At 39.8% G+C, this 25,253-nt stretch overlaps 2 protein-coding genes and 1 long non-coding RNA gene across 5 annotated transcripts in view; 2 read left to right on the top strand and 1 right to left on the bottom strand.

Moving 5' to 3' along the window:
• tm9sf4 (transmembrane 9 superfamily protein member 4) overlaps nt 1-9,389 on the top strand; it is a 48,665-nt gene extending 39,276 nt beyond the window's left edge. For both annotated transcript variants that reach the window (XM_060938036.1, XM_060938035.1), the window contains exons 16-18: nt 5,308-5,427; nt 7,072-7,161; nt 7,795-9,389. In XM_060938036.1, coding sequence (XP_060794019.1) covers nt 5,308-5,427; nt 7,072-7,161; nt 7,795-7,944 — 360 coding nt within the window. In that variant the 3' untranslated portion in view covers nt 7,945-9,389. The remainder of the gene's footprint in view (nt 1-5,307; nt 5,428-7,071; nt 7,162-7,794) is intronic.
• Nucleotides 9,390-10,121: 732 nt separating this feature from the next.
• Nucleotides 10,122-14,525, top strand: LOC132896886 (uncharacterized). The gene is made up of 3 exons (XR_009656196.1): nt 10,122-11,125; nt 12,038-12,196; nt 12,328-14,525. It is a non-coding gene; the product is annotated as an uncharacterized LOC132896886 (long non-coding RNA).
• Nucleotides 12,481-25,253, bottom strand: part of plagl2 (pleiomorphic adenoma gene-like 2) — an 89,628-nt gene continuing 76,855 nt past the window's right edge. Inside the window, exons 2-4 of one of the 2 annotated variants that reach the window (XM_060938037.1) lie at nt 22,215-22,328; nt 20,949-21,379; nt 12,481-20,055 (exon numbers count right to left, since the gene is read on the bottom strand). In XM_060938037.1, the coding sequence (XP_060794020.1) occupies nt 18,597-20,055; nt 20,949-21,244 (1,755 nt within the window). In that variant the 5' untranslated portion in view covers nt 21,245-21,379; nt 22,215-22,328 and the 3' untranslated portion in view covers nt 12,481-18,596. Of the gene's footprint in view, nt 20,056-20,948; nt 21,380-22,214; nt 22,329-25,253 lie in introns of those variants that run through there. The other variant, XM_060938038.1, reaches the window with a different exon arrangement.

Genomic DNA, 25,253 nt, shown 5'->3' with positions numbered 1-25,253 from the left:
CTGTATCTGTTAATCATATGAATTATCTGTATCCGTACCCGGAAGTGGGCGTGATTTAACCCGGAAGTGGGTCTGGTCGTCTTGAAACGGGCGGGGCTGTAAGCAGTATGTTATTTTAAGCATGCAATTGATATGGGTTGATCAGAAATTGTTATATTTATTGCTGATTAGAAAACTATTTACAGGACAGCATCAGCATTGAGCTTCAGATCAATGGTTTTGATCACGGTAGCAAACGAACTATTTACAGAACAAGTTTTGCAACAATGAATACAACACATGCGGTTGCAATTATGAAATGTAATGAACAAGAGTTTTCATACTCAACATAACTTTCTTTTTTTAACTTTTTTTTATGATCTGTGTTTTTTTTTTTTTTGGTTCTTTTTTATTTCCACACCAGGTGTGTGTGTGTGTGTGTGTGTGTGTGTGTAGCTTAATTTGTAATATTATTTATACCACTACTACCTAGAAAGTGTCAGACACTCAGTGCGTGAAGTAAAATAAAACTGGTTAGAGCCAACTGACGGTTTAAAAAAAAAAAAAACTCCGACAACCGGCTGTGTGTGTGTGTGTGTGTGTGTGTAGCTTAATTTGTAATACTTGTACCACTACTACCTTTTATTTTTACATGAATTACAGCAAGAAAGTGTCAGACACTCAGTGCGTGAAGTCAAAAAAACTGTTTTTAACTGACAGTTAAAAAAAGAAAAAAAAAAATCTCCAACAGGCAGAGATGCAACACGAGTCACTTTCTACCAAGCACCACGTCTGAACGAACCCACGTTTACCAGAACTCTACTGGTTATAAGTAAGTACAAACTGAAATAAAAACTAACTTGAAGCTGAAGAAACCCAAAACGTTAACGGAAAAGCCCCGCGAACCTGAGTGACTGAGGGAGAGACAGAGAGCTGTTCTCTGAGTGAGTGAGCAGAGCGGTGTGTGTAGGGGAGGGTCGCTGTGTGAGGATTTTCATTCAGTCTGAGCACAGATATTTAATCGTATTACTCGTATAATACTCGTACTCGGCAAAAGTGCTTTATCCGGCTCAACTCTACCTCGTAGTTAGTGCAGATTAGAGTTGTTCGTTTCACAGTTAGTCGTGGTGTATGCTTGAACCGTTACCTCAATTTGTCAAGTCAACTTTATCAGTTCTGCTATATGTACAGGACACGGATGGGATTGGAATATCGTTTCTCCCAGATCTGCGGTGTAAACATGAATAAACAAAAACAAATTTTTAAAAAAAAAGCGCGCGCACACACAAGCGGTAATAGTGCAAAATGGCATAGGATTGGTATTTTTCAAAAGGCTAATTAAAGATAGACCACCTTTCAGATTTTTCAAGTGTAGGTCATGAAAAGAATTTTCCCCGACACCCAGTTATTTTTTTGTTTAGTGGACTGAAAGCGACTGAATTCGAATCACAGACTTCCAATTTTATTAGTTTCTTTTAACGTAGAACAATTAATGAATTACGGCCACGTGGCCCTAAATTCGCCGCTATTTTTCCCTACTTCACCATGACCCAATTCAAGATACTACGTCATGCATCACGTGGTGGGCGTTCCTCATTCACGCAAGGCATTGTGGGATACAAATTTGAAACAGGAGGATGCGAGTGTGCGAATGAAACATGAAAGACCGACTACAGTAACAGAAAGTGAGAAGAAAAGACGTTATGTTATATACAAAGGAAAGGAAACGCAGGACCAAACTAATAAATATCGGCAGTCAGCGAGCACCTCGGTGTGATCAGCTGTTCGTTTAGTGACAGAATGATGTAACTGTCAAGTAGAGGTCTGCGCGGGTCGGATTTTTCAGTCCCGCACCCGCATTGTGCAGTCGCGCCCGCAAAGAATTATGATTTTCAGTCCCGCTCCCGCCCACGCCACAAAAAAATTATGATTTTCAGTCCCGCTCCCGCCCGCGCCTGCCATATTTTGTCCCGCTCCCGCCCGCAAATCCTGCATGATGCAGATGTTCGCGTTATTTCTCAGGAAAGTTCTTGTCTTGACACAGCGTGATGGTGCCCCGCCCCCTACTTTGAGTGGATTTGAGCATAAATATCTACAGCTCACGTTCACATTTGTTATTATTTACCTCGTTTCTGAATTCAGCATGTAGATTCTCTAATAATAATAATTAGTGCTGTCAAGCGATTAAAATATTTAATCGCGAATCGCACATTTTTATCACATGAGAAACCATTGTAATTCTCTGATCAGCATAAAAAAGTGAATGGGCTTGCTTTGTACCAATGTTTTTTTTTTTTTTGCAAAGCAGAGCTAGTAAGAGAAGTGAATTGATTTACTGCTTGAGTTAGTCTACAACTCTAATCAGAGAGACAGGTTACACAGTGACGGTAGGCTTAACTCAATGCTATCCCAGAAATCCTTCCTGTAATATGCAACTTTGGCCGCCTCTGATTGGACAGCCAAATTTGCATATTACAGGAAGGATTTCTGGGATAGCATTGAGTCAAGCCTACCGTCACTGTGTAACCTGTCTCTCTGATTAGAGTTGTAGACTAACTCAAGCAGTAAATCACTTCACTCATGGTTCTCTTGCTAGCTGGGTGTAAACTGCGAGTCATTAGAATGATCAAAGGATTTCCCGTTAGGGTGATCAATGGCAAATTTAAGATGCTATTCCTCACTCAATCTGGCAATCTGACTCTTTCTGCAAATTTAGGCATCTTAAAATGTTTTTATTAATGCCAAATAAAATATCCAGCACAAATTATATATGATAGACATAAATTAATAATTTATAAATTTTATTTCAAACACGTTTTTAGTTAGCGGGACTGCAGCTTATCACCGCTCCCGCCCGCGCGCACATATGTGCACTTCCGGTCCCGCCCGCAATGAGCTTTCAAAATTTGTCCCGCGCTGCAGGGCTCTACTGTCAAGGCAGGGTCGAAGGTAAACCTGCGCATGCGCACACGGACTTCCTCCGTCTAAGCGATTTCATGCACGTTAGTTGCTAGGGAATCCTGTAAAATTAAAAAATTTCCCTGCCACAGAATGGCTTTTGTTTTTTTTTTTTTTTCTCCTTTGAGATATTGCAGAAATAAACATGCATCACAATGACCACATTTCAGAGGGATCTAAATTTCACCGATTTTATGAAATCGAAAGGCCGTCTAGCTTTAAAATAAATTTCCGCTGACTTTTTTTTTTTCTTAAACCCCGATGAAAACCCTTACTCTAGTGGTTCTTATCCCTTTTGTGCCTGGCTGTGATTGCCTAACATTTCCACAGCTCCCTTCCTCTGGACTCGCCCTAAATCATGCAGACTGCACTGCACCATCAGTCCTTTGGTTGTGTAATCCGCTCCTGTTGTAAACACGTTATATTGCTTCCTCTGCCGCTGACTCCCAGCATGTTAACAACATTATCGTGTACAGTGTCTATCCGATGCCCAGAAGAACGATATCCTCATAGCTACTGCTTCTTTCATCTTATAGCAACAATAAATAATGATGAATACTAACGTTGTACTCATTTTTATGGAGAAGTCTGAAAAATCTCTTTCAGAAATAACTTTGTGGATTTGATCTTTTTGTATACTTTTTTTTTTTTGGTTTGTGTACAAGGATGTGCAAAGAAAAGAGTTTTGTACAAAGATTCTGTCATGCTTTTTTCCTTTAATATTCACTTTTGAAGGTTTTTAAATGCTTGATTTAATACTAATAAAACCATGATATCTTTAGGTTTATTATACTGTGAAAATGCCGAACCATTATGGAATCAATTTTGTGCCAAAATGTTCATACAGTACTTTTGAAATATCAAACAAAAACGACAAATCAAAATACAAAAAAAGTCAATTTTTTTAGACTGGCAAACAAATTATTCATGTAATCGTGCAAAATATCAGTCTATTACTCTTCAGAACCCTTTCATTTTTGTTCCGCGGCTTTTTCAGTTTTGTTTGACGTCATTTATTTTGGTTGCGATTCCAGCTTTCTCGTTTGCGCTCCCTGACTTTCTGCTTGCAGTTTTGGCACAAACTTCACGTGTGGGCGGGCTGTCCAGGAATGCATTCCCATTGGGCAACTTGTGTTTGACTGACAGCTACGCTCAGCCGTTCCCCGGAGGCTGTTGCGGCCATTCCCTACTCGGATTCTGGCGGACTGTTTGACGAGTGACCGATCCTTTGACGGCAAACAAGGATCGAGTGGACTTGTGTACTACTGCAACACATACAACACATTTGTCCCGTACTTTGTTGAATTAATTCAATATCATAGTCGCCACTGAAGTCCACTCGATCCTTGTGTACCGCCAATGGATCGGTCACTCGTCAAACAGTCCGCCAGAATCCGAGTAGGAAATGGCCGCAACAGCCTCCGGGGAATGGCTGAGTGTAGCTGTCAGTCAAACACAAGTTACCCAATAGGAATGCATTCCTGGACAGCCCACCCACACGTGAAGTTTGTGCCAAAACTGCAAGCAAAAAGTCAGGGAGGGCAAACGAGAAAGCTGGAATCGCAACCAAAATAAATTACGTCAAACAAAACTGAGAAAGACGCGGAACAAAAATAAAAGGTTTCTGAAGAGTAATAGACTGATATTTTGCACGATTACACGAATAATTTGTTTGCCAGTCTAAAAAAATTGACTTTTTTTTTTGTATTTTGATTTGTCGTTTTTGTTTGATATTTCAAAAGTATCGTATGAACATTTTGAAAACTGATTCCATAAACCATGACACCCCTAATTTAGAGAGAACAGAGTTTCTTTGATTTGAGCTGAGATAGACCAACCTAGAGTTCTTACCAGACGTGATTTGTGAGTGACCTCCTTCACCACTTTGTGTTCCATATGTGCTGTAGACAAAACGGAGCACTTCATGCCCAAAAGTACAATAGTATTAGTAAAATATTAGGGCAGATGCAGTTGGGTCAGCAGTTAATTTCCAGTGCGGTTCTGTGTTGATTGTGATTTGGTGTCATTAATATACAAACACGCTTCTCTGTAGCAATGTACCGCAGTCATAACGTTATCTCGCATTATGATTTTCCAGCTTATAGAAGGTAAATGTGATTTGGATGGAGTTATTTGGATTTTATTCTTCACTTATATTCATTATTGGCACAGCAGCTGAAACACAGCCTGTGTAGTGTGCAGGAGTGTTTGTGTTCTGATGAAATGGAATTGTATCTGTATTAATAGTTTTCAGAATGGTAACTCAACTTTACGACACATTTGCGATTTGGTCTGTCTGCGTTGGTTGTGTACTGCAGTGCGAGTCTGATGTTTCTACTTTACACCGAGATGTGTTTTCTTCCCAACCAGGCTATCTGGGAGAACCAATTTTACTATTTGTTTGGCTTCCTCTTCCTGGTCTTCATCATCTTGGTGGTGTCCTGTTCCCAGATCAGTATCGTCATGGTCTACTTCCAGCTCTGTGCAGAGGTGTGTGGGGGGGGGGTTTGCGAGTCTTTGTGTCCATAGTGAATGTTTTTTGATTTTTCAAGTCAACTTTTGAATGTTTGTTTATTTCAGACATGATAGATTAATTTTGCCAGGTTTCCCACCAGTGCACAGTTTGGGGGGGATTTTTGATGATAGTTTGATCCAAATTGTATATTTGGATCATATCAGTATGCAGGGCTGCCTTGACATCAAACACTTAACAATTATTCGACGAAATCGAGCCGTACGTGAGCTGCTAGCCAACGGGGCGTGTAGCGCTGAGTCGGCTATAAACCCTGTACAACTCGATTTTATGGAATAATTGTTTTATTCTATCCACATTCACTGGATTTTGAGAAATGGAGCATTTTTATTTCTTTGCAAATTCAATAAATAAATAACTTTTATGCAAAACGTCCGGCAAAATCATTTCCACTCAGGCGGACTTCTTAACCTATCAATGGCTGTACGAATTGTCTGTAGTGGTGGGTTTTTTTAGCCTGGGAAATCCCATGCTGCTTTGCACAGTCGTTCCGATCTGAAAAGACAGCATGGAAACTATGGTCTAAAGGCTCGCCTGAGTTAGGGAGCCAATCAGAGAGTGGGGAGGGGTGGAAAGACGGTGACACGTACTACTCGACAAACGGAAGCTTGTAATTTATTTGGGACTGTTTACAGATCACATTTAACATGGCGGCGAGCGATACAAACCAAACTTTCGATCAAGCTTTAGACACTGTTCTGAATAGTTTAGAGTGGCAGTAATCGTTCGGTGCCATTGTTTTCCTATTTTTGTTTTGCCTTCTCTTTCTCTTTCCTTCTCTTCTTCGCCTCTTCGTCTTCTTCGTTGCTCTAACTATGTCACCGGGTACAACTGCCATGATTGGCCATGGGCTACGTATACGCCAAATGATAGACATTTGCAACGTCCAATAAACGGCCGTTGACAATCGTAAACCACACCTCCCCTACGAGAAATTCAATAGGCGGATTCCAGACCATATTTCACTTGTGATATGGTCTGGTGTTAACCAGACTAGGTTTTTTTTGTAGAAAGTGCCATTTTGCTGTCGTGCCGAGGTATGGAATAGTTTTAACGTTTATTCCATTCTTCCTTGAATATTTCAGTGATTGTTATTTTCAAACTGCTTTTGAACCAGTCTAAAAAAATTTTTTTAAAATCATATTTTAGTGCTTAAAGATGAAGAATGTAAAAAAAAAAAAAACAGTGAAATGACAGTAGCAGTTTGTGAAAAATGCTGTAATATAATAATAATAATAATAATTCTTGAAAAGTCAAAAACGATACGTTCTTCCCATCAAATACTTTCATTCCATATTTTGTTGCCTTTGCATTTTTTGGTGTTTTGTTTTCAAGTAGTTTTTATTTCATCCTCGGTTGGTTCAGCAACACGCTCCGCCATTTTGTTTTTCTCTACCCACAGTATATGAGCTGATATCCTAGCAGTAGAGTAGCCAATCAGAGCGCACGATTGCTCATATCCAGTGAATGTGGATAGAATAATTAGTATTAGCCAGTGTATAAAGTAACCTCACTGAAGTACAAAGGGAATTCGGTTTAAAATGTCAGCTGATGCGTGGAGTTGTAATGGTGCTGAGATTTGTTCCTTCCTCCACCTGCAGGATTACCGGTGGTGGTGGAGGACTTTCATAGTGTCTGGAGGTTCTGCCTTTTATGTGCTCATCTACGCCATTTTCTACTTCGTTAATAAGGTAATAATACTGTAATGTTATGCTCTACGACTTTTTTTTTTTCCCCGTCTTCCCAGCATTTCATTTCTTGCCTTAATGTCTTTATGGAATTTTGGGTGGAACTCGAAGAGGTTTATGCCTTAATTTGAACCAATGAGCCAGGCTTTGTATATTTTATACTGGGAAAATACCATCATCTACTGTGACAGATAAAAGACTGGACTTTGTACAATTTTCGAAGCTGTAAAACCAAATAATTTTTTTTAAAAAATACAGTAAAATAACTAGACAAAGATGTAATGCAACAAATTTTTTTTATATAGTTTTATGTTTTGTTAAGCAGCCAGGATTTATAACTGTAATGAATGTAATGCAATTTAACATGCACCCACAGGGAACATTTTTCTTTCTCTCTCTCTCTCTGCTTGTGTGTGTGTGTGTGTGTGTGTGTGTGTGTGTGTGTGTAATTTTAATTGCTTAAACAAAACCATGTGTGTGTATTTACAAGGCCTCAGTTCTTAAAAAAAAAAAAAGGAAAATATATTTCTAGTTCTTTTTATTGCTCTGGTAATGAATAATATTAGAACGATGTGAAATTTGCTAGATGTTTTTAATGAATTCAGTTTTTAATTCAAGTCATCCCCTGTCTTCCAGCTGGACATTGTGGAGTTCATTCCCTCCTTGCTGTATTTTGGCTACACAACCTTGATGGTTTTATCCTTCTGGCTCCTGACGGGGACAATCGGCTTCTACGCAGCCTACATGTTCATCCGCAAAATATACGCTGCTGTCAAAATCGACTGAGCTGCAATCCCACTTTATTTTGTTACCTTTTTCTTTTATTCGTTTCTTTTATTTTACCTTCTGGTTTGGCGAGCAAGCACTGAAACTAGCGAGTGTATGTATGTGGCCGTATCATGGAGCGGGTTGTGTGCAGCTACGCCCCCTGTGGACTGGAGGAGAAACATACAGGTGGTTTGTGCACAGAAAATTCAGCCAGTCACCCAGTGGCTCCTCCACTGGAACACAGATTTCATTGTTTTGGCTTCTGGAATATTTTTTTTTTTAATTATTATTATTTAATTCTGACTTTCTTGTTGCACACATCAGAGGGCCAAAGTATGTGATATTAACTTGTGGGGTTTTTTTGTTTGTTTGTTTGTTTGTTTTGTCATTGAAATGAGGATGAGAGAGTAAAGATGGTGAATATGATTAATAGTATATCCTTTTACAAACCATGGTCATTTTTAAAATATTCTTAATAATGTGTAATTTGAACCTGTTCCTGAGTATTCGGTTCAAACACTCATTCGTTGTACAGACGTGTGTGTGTGTGTGTGTGTGTGTGCGTGCGTGTGCAGCATGCTGGAGGCAAAAGTCTGTAGGCAGAAGGCGTGGGAGTTAATGCTAAAATCATGTTGCACTGAGAATATGAGATTAAAAATAACAACTTTGTCATACTGGTGTTTTCCCTGTACCATTTATGGGCATATTAACAAGCCCCAGTCAATATTTCTTTACTTTTATAAAGAATCTAAACTTTTCTCTTTTTCAAAGTTATCTTAGGCAGCTCCAGAGATATTGGTGAACTTGGGCAAATAGGTTGCAGAAAAAAATAATCTTGCACTAGAAATGTAACTTTTACCAGAAGTAAATTGATCGAATCGCAAACGTAAGCACCAGGAGGTCACTAGATATTACTAGAACTTCGACTGTAACCTGCTTCTGTGATCCAGTGAAACAAAAATGAGCTTTAATTGCAACAGCATGACGCATTCTCCACCATAATTAATAATCGGGATCAAAAATCTGAATTTTGTTTCATCAAACTCCAGAACAGGATTACAGTAAATTTCCCATTTATGTTTGTTTGTGGATAGATGAAAGAAAAGAGAAGGCTTTCTTATGGCACATCTTCCAAACAGCTTGTTAGTATGGCAGTGAAATAAACTGATCCTCGGAGAGGTTTTTTTTTTTTTCCTTTCTCTCCTTTTCTCTTTCAAAATGTACAGGGGAAAATACACTTGCATCCTCTTGTCAGGCTAGACTTGTTTTAAATTTCTGAAATGTTGCCTTCATTTATAACATGTGGCCGATTGGATGGATGGACATGGAGGGGTGTGTGCGTGAGACAGACAGACAGAACTACACACACAGAGTACCAGTCAAAAGTTTGGACACAGCTTCTAATTCAGTGTTTTTTTTTCTTCATTCTTTTGAATTAAAAGTCACTTCATGTCTTAAAGTAATGATGGATGTCATTTCTCTTTACTTAGTTGAGCGGTTCTTGACATATGGATTACTACAGTTGTAGAATAGGGCTATTTGCTGTATTTTTATTCTTTACTATTTACTGTTTGACCTCAAGCGCATTAAGAAGGTAATAAATCACACTAACTTTTGACGAGGCACGCCTGTTAATTGAAAAGCATTCCAGGTGACTACCTCATGAAGCCGGTTAAGATAATGCCAATAGTGTGCAAAGTGTCATCAAGGTAAACGGTGGCGACTTTTGAAGAATCTAAAATATGAAACGCATTTTGTTTAACACTGTTTGTTTAACATCCAATATATGTCCCATGTGTTATTTCAAAGTTTTGATGTCTTCACTATTGTTCTACGGTGTAGAAAATAGTCAAAATACAGAAAAATTAGTAGGTGTGTACAAACTTTTGAATGTGTTTTATTTATGTATGTATCTCACACACGGTACTGTGCAAAAGTCTTTTTTCCATACAAACTTTGTTATAGATTTCTATTTTATGATTTCTACATTAGGGGGCAGCACGGTGGTGTAGTGGTTAGCACTGTCGCCTCACAGCAAGAAGGTCCGGGTTCGAGCCCCGTGGCCGGCGAGGGCCTTTCTGTGCGGAGTTTGCATGTTCTCCCCGTGTCCGTGTGGGTTTCCTCCGGGTGCTCCGGTTTCCCCCACAGTCCAAAGACATGCAGGTTAGGTTAACTGGTGACTCTAAATTGACCGTAGGTGTGAATGTGAGTGTGAATGGTTGTCTGTGTCTATGTGTCAGCCCTGTGATGACCTGGCGACTTGTCCAGGGTGTACCCCGCCTTTCGCCCATAGTCAGCTGGGATAGGCTCCAGCTCGCCCGCGGCCCTGTAGGACAGGATAAAGCGGCTAGAGATAATGGATGGATTTCTACATTATTGAGTCAGTACAAAAACACTTGAGTTCCAAATATTTGTTTTACAGCAAACAAAAATTAAATGTTATGGGGGGGGGTTTGTATCTGAGCAGCATATTACATAAGAGAGCACTTTTCAGATTAAAAAAGAAAACATAACGAAGGCTGCTGGGTTTTGCTGCAAAATTAAAAAGCAAATGTGACGGTCAAAGTGTCCAGAAGAACTGTGGCCGGTTCTGCAAGATGCTCAGTAAAACCTACAACTCATTTCCTTATAAAACTGCACTCATTGTACCTGAGACTTTTTTTTTAAAAAGCAAAGGGTCGTCACACACCAAATACTGACTTTTCCATTTATTATGGCTTACTTCTGTAGATTTTTTTTTTTTAAATGTTGAAACATTTAATTTTTCAACCATTTTTGGTCTACAGCATTTCTTTACATGTGCCTAAGACTTCTGCACAGTTGTGTGTGTGTGTAAAATCTTTATATACCAATGGTGCCAATAATTCTAGAGCTGCCTGTATATTCTGAAAGCACATTCCTGATTTACATAGCTGCAGATCTCAGTTATGACTTCTGGTGAATTTATTCTAAGTTTTTCTTTTTCCTCTGTACTTCTGTCCAAATTGTTCGATCTTGTATTCTTTCTTCTAGAGGAAAAAAGCATCTGAAGGACCACTGTTAAAGGGTATAGAGCTTTCAGTAGCTTCAGACAGTTCCCTTATTCGTGTGGTGTTGTTGCAGCAATGAAGGCAGGGCAGTCCAGCGGAAACACTCGACACCTAACAGAAGTGTGCGTTAAAGCTAGCGGAAGTGCAGGAAGTCCACTGGGTGCTCAGAGGTAGCAGTTTTTAAAATCCCTGTCTGCTTGGTGTGTGAGAGCTACTGCTTTTGTCAGTATATATATATATTTTTTTTGTGTGAGAGAGATTGTGATCAATTTAAATCTCAATTTGCCTTAAGGCAGTGAAATGTTAATGTTAAATAAATGGTTTAGTCCAGATTAAATTCAGACTCCCTGTTAGTGTACTGTACTACACGACCTCTATTCCCTCCCTGCTCTTTCGGCTGATGTTTTTATCGATCACAGATAGAAGTATTGGTATAAAGTATACCACTAAGTGATTAAGGAATCGAAGCAGATCTCGGTACCTCTGGAGATCCACCAGCATTAATAGTTAACGGCCGTGAGGTAAAAGTAGCCAGGATTACAAGCAGTGCGAGTTGGTTTTCCATTACATGATTAATTAATGCTTATCGAAACATTCTGTATTAATCTGGAGCTGATTTTACAGCAGGCGTTTCTTAGAGACTATTATCTGTGTCGGGTGGGGGGTTTGAGGATTATTAAAAAAAAATATTTTCTACAGATGTACTTTTTCTTGCCTGTTGAGTGCGCGTTATTGCGTACGTCTCCAGTGGTTGTAAATACACGGCTTTGTATCGTTGCATTGTGAATGTCTGTCTGTACGGTCGTGTTCTTGTTTTAAGCTGAAAGCATGTTTTGTTTTGTTTTGTTTTATTTTCTAAAGAATCTCTGATGGCCCTCCTTCCTTAAAACAAATGTCAAGTTCTATAATGTATGAAACAATAAAAGTGGCGATACATTGCGATTCGAAATGCAGTGCATCGAAACACTTGCTTGTTTGTAAATGGGGAAAAACGTCCGTTCTGATTTTCAAAAATGTATGACACTGTTGTTGGCTCTGTTCTGACGTTTTTTGTGTGTTTTTTTTTTCCCCCTTTCCTACAGCTGTGGTTAAGGCTGTACACCAGCAAACTCCAGAGAAAGACTGTAAAGCCTCAAATTTCTCCAAATCCGAGTCTTTTTACATCTAAGAAATGATTGCATGCTATTTTATTCCAGCTTGCGCATTTGCAAGAACGTTGGGCTTCAAGAGTCTCAGGACCTGTAAGTATAGGCTTGAGGTATCACGGTATAATTAGAATTAGGTCTTAAAGCCAAGCTCTGCTTTTTTATCACTTGGAACTTTGCCTTCACATCTCTCTCTCTCTCTCTCTCTCCATTTTGTTTGTGTGCAGCGGTGTGGTTTCCTGCCTTGGCTGCATGGTATGCGAATGGCAGTTTTCAGCAATAAACTGGGTTGCTTATTCTAGCACCCTCTCCCACCACAGCCAGCAGGAAATCACCCCAGGAAGAAGTGAAAGAAGGAGCAGGGGCAGGGGACGAAGGTATAAAACCGTGGGTTTGTCTTTTTAATGATTTTAACATCATACATTACAAGTCAAAAGGTACAATGCTCTGTACAATAAGTAAATAGGTTTCGTTGTAATGTCATCTCTTTGGATCAACCAATATACATATCTGTCTCTTTACATTGCAGCAACTGATTGTAGGTGATACAAAGTGGACTGGTTGTCATATACTTTTTTTTTTTTTAATACAATTCTCCCTGTAGCTGATAAATCCCATGCTATATAAAATAGTGTAAGGATGAAATGAAAATGTCCCATTTTTGTTCTTTCGCCTTTTTTTTTTTTTTTCCCTTTCCCGGGGTGGCAGTAATAAACAAATACTAAAGATAAGAGGACTATGTTGCTAAACAAGATACATAAAGAGCTTGGAATGCAAGACTTACATTAAGCTAAAATAAATGCAACTACAATTTGATGTCTCTTTTGACAGACAGCATATTTTTCTCTTCAAGAAAGTAACGTCTTTCTTTCCTTAAGTCGGATCGTAATTTTTTTTTTCGTCCTTACATCAGTGATATTTTAATAATTTCTTTTTAATAGCTTAGACACCTACGCATGTTGGGAGAAATAAGATAAGTGCATCCCTAGTAGGTGCAATGGAGATAAAGGACTTTTTTTTTTTTTAAATCAAAGGAAGTCAGGATACATGATTATAGAGAGGGTATCAAACTGGAAATCAAAAACTTTCCCTTCAGCACAACACAGTTTTGTTTTGTTTTTCCTCTCTTCCAATGGACTCTGAACTATCGCAGGTGACTAAAAGTGGAGCCGCTTGAGGTTTTTTGTTGTTGGGTTTTTTTTTTTCTCCCTTAAGTATACTTGGATATTGGCTAAAAGTTCTCAGTGGGTGAGAGGCCTCTTTTTAAAAGGGCGCAGAAGCACATCTGAGAGATTGGCCTGGAAAAAAAAAATCTTTCGCCTTTTTGAAGCTTCCTCTTTACCTCGAGTACAACTGACGACGAGATACAAATGCTGCACTGCTTGAATGCCTCTGTCAGGAACTCGACTACGCATCACCGTCTTTGCCAAAATCCCCCTGACATCCGAGCTCCACCCTGGTTTGTGCTTATATCTTTGTACACAGGGTTCACTCAATCCGGTAATAAATGTTATAAAAATAAATCTGTCACTTCTGTAATATTTAGCTGATTTTAAAAAAATAGCTTGTGACAGGAACTGATGTTTTGTTCTCTCACTCGCTCCCTTCTTTTTTTCAGAAATAGCAAGTTGCAGCTTTGAATTGTGTTAAACTGACTTTTACAGCAAGGGCTTCAGAGATAAGCTAAGCACAAGCACGTTTGCTGTTCCTAAAATCCGCAAAGAAAGAAGAGGTGGGGCAAAATGCAGCAAATATTAGTTAGTCTATCAAAAAAAATACTGTTACTCCTTTGGAAGAGGAGGGGAAAAATTACATATAGATTAATAAATTCTACACATTGAACTAATGGCACATACATGTACAAGGTCAAATACAAAATTTAAAAAAAAAAAATCATCATACAGACATATAAGGCTGATATTTCAAGGAAAAAAAAAATACTCTCTTCAAAGGTTTAAAAGTGCTAGAATTCAGATCAGCTCACAGAAAACCCGGGGAGGACAAACTCAGAAGTTGCCAATAGCTTGTTGGTGAATATTTTTCTCATGTTTTCTTAAAATCACACTTCTTTCTTTCTTAAGAAAAATGCATAGCTTTGCTTAGCTTTACGACTTATACTGCCTATGCAGTTTTAGACCTGTTTAGGATTGTTAACGGTCATTTTTCCTACACATTAATGTGACTTTTAGGACATTTAAATGTTTAAAAAAAAAAACTTTTTATATTTCAAAGTGCTTGTCAAATATATTTTTTTTTTCCTCCGTTCACCAATCACCAATAAAGTGATAGAAAGGGGAATAAATGCTTTAAAAAATAACAAAAAAAACTCTTTTTGCTGATGCAATCCAAACACAAAGTTGTCTTTTTAAAATTTGAAACAAGATTTCACACTATCCAATTGTAAATGCAGGAATGTAAGGGCGGGGCGGGGGGGGAATTCAAATGCATATTTGGCTTTCTTCTTCTTCTTTTCAGTCAAAACCTTCCAGTCGTAGCGATCGCTCTTACAGCTCACAGTATATGCAAAAATAAAAAATAAAATCTCAATATTAGCTTTTTATTTAGCAATTGTGCAAAAAACGATGTTTCTTCTCCCCAGGTTTTTGGTATGAAAAAAAAAGTATAATAAAGTTAAATGAGGTGATGTGTTGTGTTGTTTTGAGGTCCTGTTTCAACAAACAGAATATATATATATATATATATATATATATATATATGACAACAAACGACTAGGCAATATCCCAATCAACTGTCCCATGCTTTGAATGTCAAAGACCAGTCTGGTGACTTATTTGTTCTGGGTATTTTGTCTTTCTTCAGACCCTTTGATAAAAATGTTCATTTGAATTGAAGAAGCAGCTGTTAAAGGAGAACAGAAATGGACAGACAGTTCACGTATTCAGTTTAAAGAGCTCTGCAGGAGGATTTCTGCAGAAGTGGTCTATGACTGTTGCCAACCATAGCGCTAAAGCAGCATCATAACTTTCTCAGATTCATTTTGTGGTGTGGCCTCGCGTTTGAGCAATTTCATTCTTTCAACTTGACCTTCGCATTTACTAGAAGGCTAGGAATGGGCAAAGTCTATTCATTTATAGTCTGATCATTTGTCACGGGCTTTTATTTAAGGTGGATTTCTGCACTACCTCGGTGGAGAAAACGGCACCTTCATCAGCAGCGTTTTATAGGAATCCGTTTGCCGCTCTTTCGAACACATCGGTTTTTGTTTTACACGCATTCACTGGATGTGAGCAATCGCGCGCTCTGATTGGCTACTCTACTTAGGATGTCAGTTCGTATACCGTGAGTAGAGAAAAACAAAATGGCGCAGCGTGTTGCTGAACCAGCCGAGGATGAAATAAAAACTCTGCACGAAAACAAAACCCCAAAAATACAAAAAAAAAAACCATGGAATGAAAATATCTGATGGTAAACCTATTTTTTTTTCCCAAGAATTATTATAGCATTTTTCACAAATTGCGACTGTCATTTCGCCAGTTTGTTTACATTACATTCTAAGCGGATTAGTTTTGGGTATGACTTTAAACTGCAACCGGTGGTGAGTCTCCGGTCCAGGAGAACTTGAGTATTGGGGGAAAGTGGAGTTGCCCCTTAAATATCGTTGCACCCCAGGTCCGCTCTGACCCTGCTTGGGTTCCAGCTATGGGTTAAATAGTACATCACCAATAAGGCGCTGGCAGCAGGGCGCTTTTCGGTGCAATGTGGCAGATGAACCCAAAAGGGTCAATGGCACACCACCAGATGGCATGTGGAAAAGCCATTCAAATGGCCAACAGATGGCATCACTCAGCAAGTCAGTTGTCACTGCGGGGCAACTTCCATACCCGTCAGATCTGTGGCACTTTTTGTGCACCACTTGGCATCAGGTCTGGAGGTCCAGAGAGACAACACGATGGGGGGGCATGACATCGTTTGTCTTACCTTACTGTGCAAGGCACTATCACAGCCTCCCAACTTCGTTGGGCTGGACACATCTGGCGCATGACTGACACGCGACTTCCCAAAGCTATTTTTTTTTTTTTTTTACGAAGGACTGAGACGAGGAGGACAGAAACTGAGGTACAAAGACGTCTTGAAGAGGAACATGAAGAATGCCGGAATTATCGATCAGACGTGGGAAAGGGATGCCTCGGATAGAGCAACATGGCGAAGCATAGTTAAAAGCTCAGTGTCTGCACCTGAAAACAAGCGTCAAGGGGAGAATATGAGAGCTCACAAAACCAGACATTCCATAGCAGCTCAACTAGGCTGTTGATGCCACCGCTGCAGACGACTCTGTCGCTCTGGTACGGGTCTCGCGGCCCATCTACGTTTCTGCGCATCCTAATGAAGCGGTCATCATCGTTAGTGATGGACAGCCACCGCCAATTCGAAGCAGAAATGATTTTGTAGGACGTTTTGTATAAAGCGTTTAGTGAATTTGCAAAAAATAAAATGCTCCGTTTCTCAAAATCCAGTGAATGTCAGCTATCAGCTCATGTACGACTCGATTTCATTGAATAACCTGTTAAATATATTGGGTTTTGGTTTTTTTTTGACAAAATTATTAGCACATCATTTTGTAGTGCGCTGATTAATTTGATTTAGGATTTTGCTATGCTCTCCTGGGCAATAAATTGATAAGTATAATAGTCTTGGGACCACAGGATGCGAGCCACACTAAAGACATCTGTCGGGTCTGTTCCAATACTGAAAGAGAATAATTCTGATCAAACTTGGGTCACATTACGGGCCTCTCTACATAACACTAAAGATTAAAGAGTAGTTCATTCTACTTGATTATTCTACTTATAGTCTATTACACCTGGGTCAAAATATAATCCTTTGACCCATATACCAAAAAAAAAAAAAAAGAACAAATAAAATAGTACAGGGAAGACTATAATGAAAAGCAATTACTTCATCCATTTTTTGACCAAGGTTACATACATACTTATGTAAACCTGACTTATTTTTTTGTTTTTGTTTTTTTTTTTGTAAAAATTCCATCAGCAATTTTTAATACGTCTATCTAAAGTACATTTTACTAAAATAAAAGCAATTATATATTTTCTTTTCGATGTGGTATTTCGTACACTGCAAAAATACTCTTGTAGATATTTTCCCTATCTTGTCATTTCGTTTCTATTCACATATGTCAGGGTGATTATTACCAGTTAACTATTAACTCTATTAGCCTGCCTGAAGTCTTTGTGTTTTCTAACATACATATTAGAATGAGGTGGGCAGGAACTGGAGGTAATAAAACTTTTGCCATGGAGATATTAAAATTAGTGCTGGAAGGAAGAAGGAAACCAAATGAAGCGCTTTCATGATTTAAATACTTGAGAATATTTTAAATATACTTGACGTGGTTGTGTGAAAGAAGCTTGGCGGGGAAGAAAAAGGTACATTGGGTCAGGAAGTAGGGAACTGAGGGTCAGCTGGTCACCATGGGAACCCAGAAAGGTCAAGTGCCTTCTGCTGTAAACAAAGTGCTTCCTTTGACTAACATAAACCTGTACGGTTTTTACATTATCCTTTTATCTGTCCTTGGAGCTGAATGGTCACAGTGTATAAAAGCAGGATTGTAAAATTGTGCAGTTTTTTGTTGTTTTTTTGCTGCCTTTCTTGCCTTCTTCCTTTTATTGTATCCCTTATGTTGCTTCTATACGAGTAACTCTTGCACACAATCTCTGTATTTCAATAAATACCTTTCAGAAGAGCAGTGTGCATTTATATGGGGCAACTTGTTTATACAAAAGTGTGTTGTATAAATGTTAAAGTATGTCATATACTGGGGGTGGAAGATCTAAACAACTGGGACTAATACATTTTTTACAGGGACGTTTTTAATATAATTTTATAATGAATTTGCTTTTTGGCTGTGAAAGAGGAGAGATATTTTTTTTTATGCAACCCCACAACTTCATTCTTCCACTAATTTTTCTCTCCTGGCTGCCAAAGAAGTTTTAGTTTAAGGGCGAATAAGTGATACCTGACTTTTTAATAGAATAGAGACAATATAAGTTAAGTCTCATATTTGTAAAAGCAAAAAAAAAAAGCTTAACTTCAAACTATTCTTTCAGAGACTTAAAAAACATTTAAGACATTTTTTTATACACTATCCTTTGCCTTTCTCCAAATCATATTATTACTTTATAAAGTATGCGGTACCATGCCTTAAAGGCCTGCTGATGCTGCCTCCTAACTAGGAATTGGTGAGACAAGGGTTGAAGGAAAGGTTTTAACTAAAATATAGATGGAAAAGCCTAAATAAAAGCTCCACGGTATTCTTATCCCCCCCCCATGTTTTACTTCCTTTTTGAAAATAAATGGTTTTCTCCAGGCTCATTTGAAAGCATTTGTGCGCTTCAGTTAAGGCTTCTATGTGTTCAAGTGTTTCATTCTCCCACCCCTAGAGGGAGCCCTAAAGCCCCTCTTCCCTGGGCCACCTCAGTTGTCTCAGCCTGTGACAGGCCAGGGTGGGGTGGGAGCCTCATTGAAAGGCTTGATGGAAGCGAGGCAAGGTGGTCGTACTAAGGCTGGAGCTAAACACTGGTGGGAGTGGGTGTAGGGGCCCAAGACCAAGACCTCCACTGGAGCCTGATTGCTCCTGAGGTTGAGGTTGCAAAGAGGTAAGAGGCACTGAGGCTGTTGCTGTGGCAGCATGAGAGTCGGCAGCATGCGAAGACGCTGACGATGAGGAAGAAGAGGCAGTGGAGGTGGAGTAACCCATCACCAGGCCTCCCGAACTCATGGGGGTGCTATAGGGAGGCAGGTTTAGCGGAAAGAAGCCCAGTAAATGGGAGAAGTCCATGTTAGCAGCACACAGAGATTCAGCAATGACGGCAGGGCTTTTAGATAGGAGTGGATCCCCACACAGCTCATCCGTTAAACTGGGTGGTGGCTCCAGACCATCTTTATTAGGTGAGGCAGCTGAATGGGGATCAGCCGAAGGTGGGGGTGGGACTGGCAAGCCACTCTGCAGATCCATCAAGTAACTCTCCATCTCCACCTTTAGGGGCTTATCCAGCAAGTATGAGGTAGATCCGAGCTGGTACTTGGGAGGTTGGGAATGCTGCTGCTGGGGTTGGGGTTGCAGTGGAGTCTGTTGTTGGTGTGGTGGAGGTGGAGGGGAAGGATGGTGTGGGTGGTGGTGGTGGTGGTGATGTGGATGATGGTGGTGCAAGGCTGAAGGAGGCTCCATGGAGCAACCCATACCCATAGCAGCAGACAGTGACCCAGGAACCAAGGAGTGATGGTGGCCCATTCCTGGGCTGGACATGGCCTGGAGGTGGTGTGGGTTGTACATGCCCATAGAAAAAGGTGTGCCACTGCGGAAAGGTTTGGTCATCATGGAGTCCTTGTTGGGGCCCATGCTACACATCATAGGACTGAGCTCTTCCTTCACAGCACAAGTTGGCGAGCCAGAGCCAAGCAGAGCCAGCATATCTGGAGGCTCTGTCTTGATCTTCAGCAGCTCCTGTGAATGGCTCTTCTTCACATGTCGTGTGAGGTGGTCCTTTCTTCCAAAGCGCTGGGCACAGTACTGGCACAGAAAATCTTTGCGACCCGTGTGCACTACCATGTGTCGACGGACATCCTTGCGGGTGTAGAAGCGGCGATCACAGTGATCGCATGGGTGTTTCTTCTCCTTGGTGCCACCTGAAGACTTGCCAGAATGGCTCTTGAGGTGATCCAAGAGGGCAGGAGTGCTCTCGTAGCTCTGCAAGCATACCTTGCAGGTCAGGTCTCCTGCTGTGGCAGAGTGCATGGCCACATGGCGCTTGTAGCCTAGCTTTGTGTTATAGTGCTTGCCACACTCCTCACACTTAAAAGCTTCTTTGTTGGGGTCATGGGTCTGCAGGTGATTTTTCAGATGATCTTTCCGGTGGAACATCTTTTCACAGAATGAGCACTGGTGGGTCTTCTGTGGGGAGTGTGTGGCCATATGCCTACAGTGGAGGTAAACATGGGTTTAAAAAAAAAACTTGAGGAAGAACACTGAGTAAACATGATTCACATTATTATCCAAACTATTAATATTACTGTTGTGGTCTGATACAGTGGTTGAGTTTTCACAAGCCAGCAGTTTCCAGTATTGAGAGTGCATCCCTGATAGACTCATTTTGCCAAGCTGTAATGTCTGTGTATTATAAACCCATGCATCACAGCTTGGCAAAATGAGTCTATAATAGTAGATTGGGTGTATATTATATACACCCACCTCTAAATGTCTCTGAATACAATGGCATAAGCTATTATTTAACAATTATTCGCCTATATTCACCAAGTCTGAGGCAGATAATTGTTTAAGTGTAAATACACAGGTGATTATTTCCAAAAACATTGTAAAAATCGCATAATTTGTTTTCATTTTTATTTTAAACTTCAAAAGCAGCATGCAAATGTAATAAAGGCTTTTTTACTAAAAAAAAAAAGCACAGCGCAGATTTGTCACTTATCTATGACTTGTCACATAAATGGATAAAATAAATCCCAATTCCACTTTACCTTTTGAATATTTTAGACCAAACTTCGTAGCATCTTTAATGCTTTCAGGAACAGTATTTTCTTTCACAATTTCTAATTCTTCCTCACTTCCGGCGACTAAGCGATTGACTGCCATTTTGCCGAGTCGCTCGAGGTGATTTATTGAGAAATAGTCTGAGTTTCTCGACCAATCGGCACGTGCGATTTTCTATAATCACCCATACTATCAAGATTTATTGTACAGCCTCGTGCAATGTGACCTGTGCTTTATGCGTATAAAGGAACTCTCAATAGAATAGACAATGAGGCACCTAGATGATCTAAGTGGACAAAGGTTGCTTTCAAACTGATCTACCTGTAGAGCTTATACTTGGAGCTGAAGGCCTTGTGGCAGTGGGGCTGGGAACAGTGGAAAGGTTTCTCCCCTGTGTGACTGAATGTGTGGATTTGAAGCTTATCCTGTGAGCTGAAGAGGGTGCCACACACCAAACACTCGTTGCCGCTTTCCTCCTTCTCTGTCTCCTTCTCTTTCTCACTGTCCGTCCTCGCTTGAGCTGGACCTCCAAACAGTTTGGGGGCAGCTCGTCGGTCCTCGTCCTCCGGCGTCAGTGTGGTTATGTGGTGTGGGGCATCGGTGGCAGCTGCTGCCATGGCAGCACTATGGTGCCGTTGCCATTGAACCCCGGCCGTGACTGTCCTACCTTCCAGGCTCTGTTTGGATCCTGCCTGGGGGTGGAGTTTAAAGGGGTGGGTTCTCGGGATTATGCAGTCTCTCCTTTGAAAAATCTACAATGGACAATAAGCAAACACCTAAAGCTCGTCTTTCATATAATGCATCGCTTTATATGAAACAAACTGTCCTTATGATTTGTCTTACATTAAAGGTAGACCGCCTTTCAGATTTTTCAAGTGTAGGTCATAAAAAGAATTTTCGCCGACACCCGGTTATTTTTGTTTAGTGGACCGAAAGCTACTGAATTCGAATCACAGACTTCCAATTTTATTAGTTTTTTTAAAAATAGAACAATTAATGAATTACGGCCATGTGGTCCTAAATTCGCCGCTATTTTTTCTGCTTCACCATGACCCAATTCAAGATACTCCGTCATGCATCACGTGGTGGGCTTTCCCTGTCCGCGCAAGGCATTGCGGGATACAAATTTGAAACAGGAGGATGTGAGTGTGCGAATGAAACGTGAAAGACCGACTACGGTAACAGAAAGCGAGAAGAAAAGACGTTATGTTATATACGAAGGAAAGGAAACGCAGGACCAAACTAATAAATATCGGCGGTCAGCGAGCACCTCGGTGTGATCAGCTGTTCGTTTAGCGACAGAATGATGGAACTCTCAGTGCACGGTCAAAGGTAAACCTGCGTATGTGCACACGGACTTCTTCTGTCTGCTTGACTGCGCAAAGGGAGTGATTTCATGCACATTATTTGCTCGGGAATCCCCCCAAATTAAATAAGTTCCCCACCACAGAATAGCCTGGGTTTTTTTTAAAGATATTACAGAAATAAACACATCACAATGACCGAATTTCAGAAGCGACTAAATTTCACCGATTTTATGAAATCGAAAGGCCGTCTCGCTTTAAGCACTTTATGCCTACCACTTACCCTTCTTGAGGTTCAGAACTTCCAGAAAAATAGCGCACTCTCCCTTTCTTTCACCCAGTCCCAAATGACATGGGTGGCGTCCAGGAGATATTGGTACTGCTCATTTTGATTGTTCTGCAGGAAAATGAAATCATAGACAAACATTAGCACATCCACCGTGTATTATATTTTGAAGTTATTTGAAATGTGGTCCTTTCAAATTTTTAGTACATGGTTTAAACAACCTGTTCTACAACACAGATATAGTATTAGTATGGAACTACAGAAAAGTCAGGAAACTAGACACAGTAAATTCTTATTGAGTTACAAAATATTTAATACATTTTATATTTGTGATTTTCACATATTTAATCGTTTTTGCCTGAAAAACATTTCAGCATTAAAAGTTCCTAGCATGATTCTTCTGTACCAAATAAACAAAACTTGAAACCTTGTTTGAAAACTGGCACCATAAGGCCATCCTTAAAAAAAAAAAAAATCCGTTTCCTGTCCACCGGGTGAGCAAAAAAATTTTCAGTAGGGAGGGAGGGATATATATATATATATATATATATATATATATATATATATATATATATATATATATACACACACACACACGGTATATGGATGGATAAGAAGTCGCAATGCTGTGTTTGCTTTTTCTTTCAGTACTTTTTTTTTATTACAAAAGCAGACACATTTAATAAAATATGACGGTTTAATCAACTGAAACTTGTACAAAACCTTTAAGTTAGCATTTTAAATGCTGACTGCAACATTTGCAAAACTTTTACAAAGGTACTTAAAATCTCCGACACACGGACTTTTTGTAGTTCTAAATCGAGCGTTAGGCCTAGTTCGGATGAAATTACACTATTAAAATGATCACTGAATGATTTGTTTTTCTGAATCTTTACTATTTTGTTGTTCGCTAGAATACCATTTTGCGATTTCACACTTAAGCAAATGTTTGAAAACTCCGGATCTCCTTCCTTCATGGTGGCTGCCATTTTTTTGTGCCGCACGGCGCATGCGCAGAGCTGATTCAATTCTATATTCTGCGCGGAATGCAGGGCTTTCCACAAGCGCCGGCCATACAGCCGACTACACAATTAAGTCCAGCCGGCTACTTTAATGACTATTATTTTTGTAGCCCACAGGCTCTAAATATTAATTTTCGATTTTAATAAAATTAAATGTTTATCTAACGGACTGACAATAATGTCAAACTGAACCGCACTCATTTAAGTTGTGATTCACGCTGTTTGTGCCGATAATAACCACAAATTCCCCGCCGACTTCGTTAATCAAGGGAGATTAACTCATCTGCGGCCCCGACATGCGGTGCGTGCGCACGCGCACTCGGCGGAGGCGACATCGGAGGGAACAGAAGCAGAGATAACGCTTATTTTGTCTCCGGTAAACCAGTCTTCTCTCATTCAATTACGTGCTGGCATCAAAAGACACCGTTGGTTGTAAATGAAACCAAACTGAGTGGTTGGAGTGTATTTTCATACACAAATGGAGAAATGTTCGCTGAGTGTTTAATTGTGTAGCCCCACTGCAGACCGTTGTCGTTGTTAATTCATAGCATGCTCAGTTGCGTGAATGTGTCATGCACCGAAAATAAGAGATTTACAAGCCAGGAACGCCTCATGATGCAATACGCAAGAAAAGAAAGAAGATTTACTGCCATTTTACTTTGTATTTGAGTAAAGTGAATAAATAAATGGTCTGTGGAAAATACATTTAATCCTGGGAACTGCGTGCACAGGAGTTTATTTTGTGTTTACTCCCCCCCAGGGCTGGCTACTTATTTGTCATGGCTGGCTAGTATGAGCCTTAGTGGAAAGCCCTGGGAATGCGTAAATGTCAAGTTCGATTTTAGATTTATGAACCCGAAAAAAAATGTCGAAAAACCGGCGTCAAAAAAAAAATTTGCAACCGCACAAACGGCACTCACCCGGCCGGTGGACCGGAAACAGAACATTTTTTAATAATGGCCTAAGTCAGGGCTTTTCAAAGTGTGGGGCACGCCCCCCCTGGGGGGCGCCAGAGTTCTTCAGGGGGGGGGCGCAACGTGAGAGACAAAATGGATCGGTTTTTAGTACCTAAAGCTACAGTGAGTGAGGAGACAAAGTCTGGGCCAAGCAAAAAAACAGAGCCTCCAGGATGTTGCGATTTGCAACTTCAGCGCAAATTCAACCAATCCCCGCGAATTCAGGGCGGTGTTTCAATTATATCCAATCACCGCAACTTTCCCGCAAATTTGACCAATCGTTGGCGTCGTCTAGAGGTGACGTCGACAAACTACCTTCCGCCTTACTTCCGTGTGTTCAAGAGAAGCAGCATGCGCGTCGTGTTGCCAGATTGGACGATTTCAAGTGTATTTTGGCGGGTTTTGAACATATTTTGGACTGGAAAACGTCAGCATTATCTGGCAACACTGAAATTGTGTTATGTTTACAGTGAAGCACCGTGTGCACTTTATTATTTTTTTTTTTTACTTAATACAAGAAGTTAATGGATGCCAACATTTTTGCCAAAATGGTATTTTATTTTCCATTGTTTAGGCAGCTTCAGCATCATACTGTGAGATTCTGTTCAAATTGTTTTTTTTCTTCTATGAAGTCTGAGCCATTTATTTTATTAGTTTATAATTATTGTTTAATTTAGTCTTCAGGAGAGACTGCCTGCACACAGTACTAGTATTAATAGTTTTTTTTCTTACATGAAAGCTGAGGCATTTATATTCTATTTTAAGGTAACTTCATGTTGTGCTGTGAGGTTCTCTGCACTTTAACTTTTGAACCAACAGGTGCATTTAGATAAGTAAAGCCTATTTTTCTGCATTTTTGTAGTCCTGGTAATCTTTTATATTGGTAAAGTTGTTTATAGGATGATTTCTCTTTGTTTTTTTAATCAATAGTTTTTCAGTAATAACTTAATATTTAACATATCACTCAATTTTAATCACAAAAAGAGAAAATCGCAACAATTCCTCGCAACTTTCACTTCCTCCCGCAATGTAATCGCAATAAAAACCTAAAAAACACC

The sequence above is a fragment of the Neoarius graeffei genome, chromosome 13 (assembly GCF_027579695.1).
Source record: "Neoarius graeffei isolate fNeoGra1 chromosome 13, fNeoGra1.pri, whole genome shotgun sequence".
NCBI classification, from domain to species: domain Eukaryota; kingdom Metazoa; phylum Chordata; class Actinopteri; order Siluriformes; family Ariidae; genus Neoarius; species Neoarius graeffei.
The sequence above is the reverse complement of the archived record's forward strand: the minus strand, read 5'-3'. Positions and strand labels throughout refer to the sequence as shown.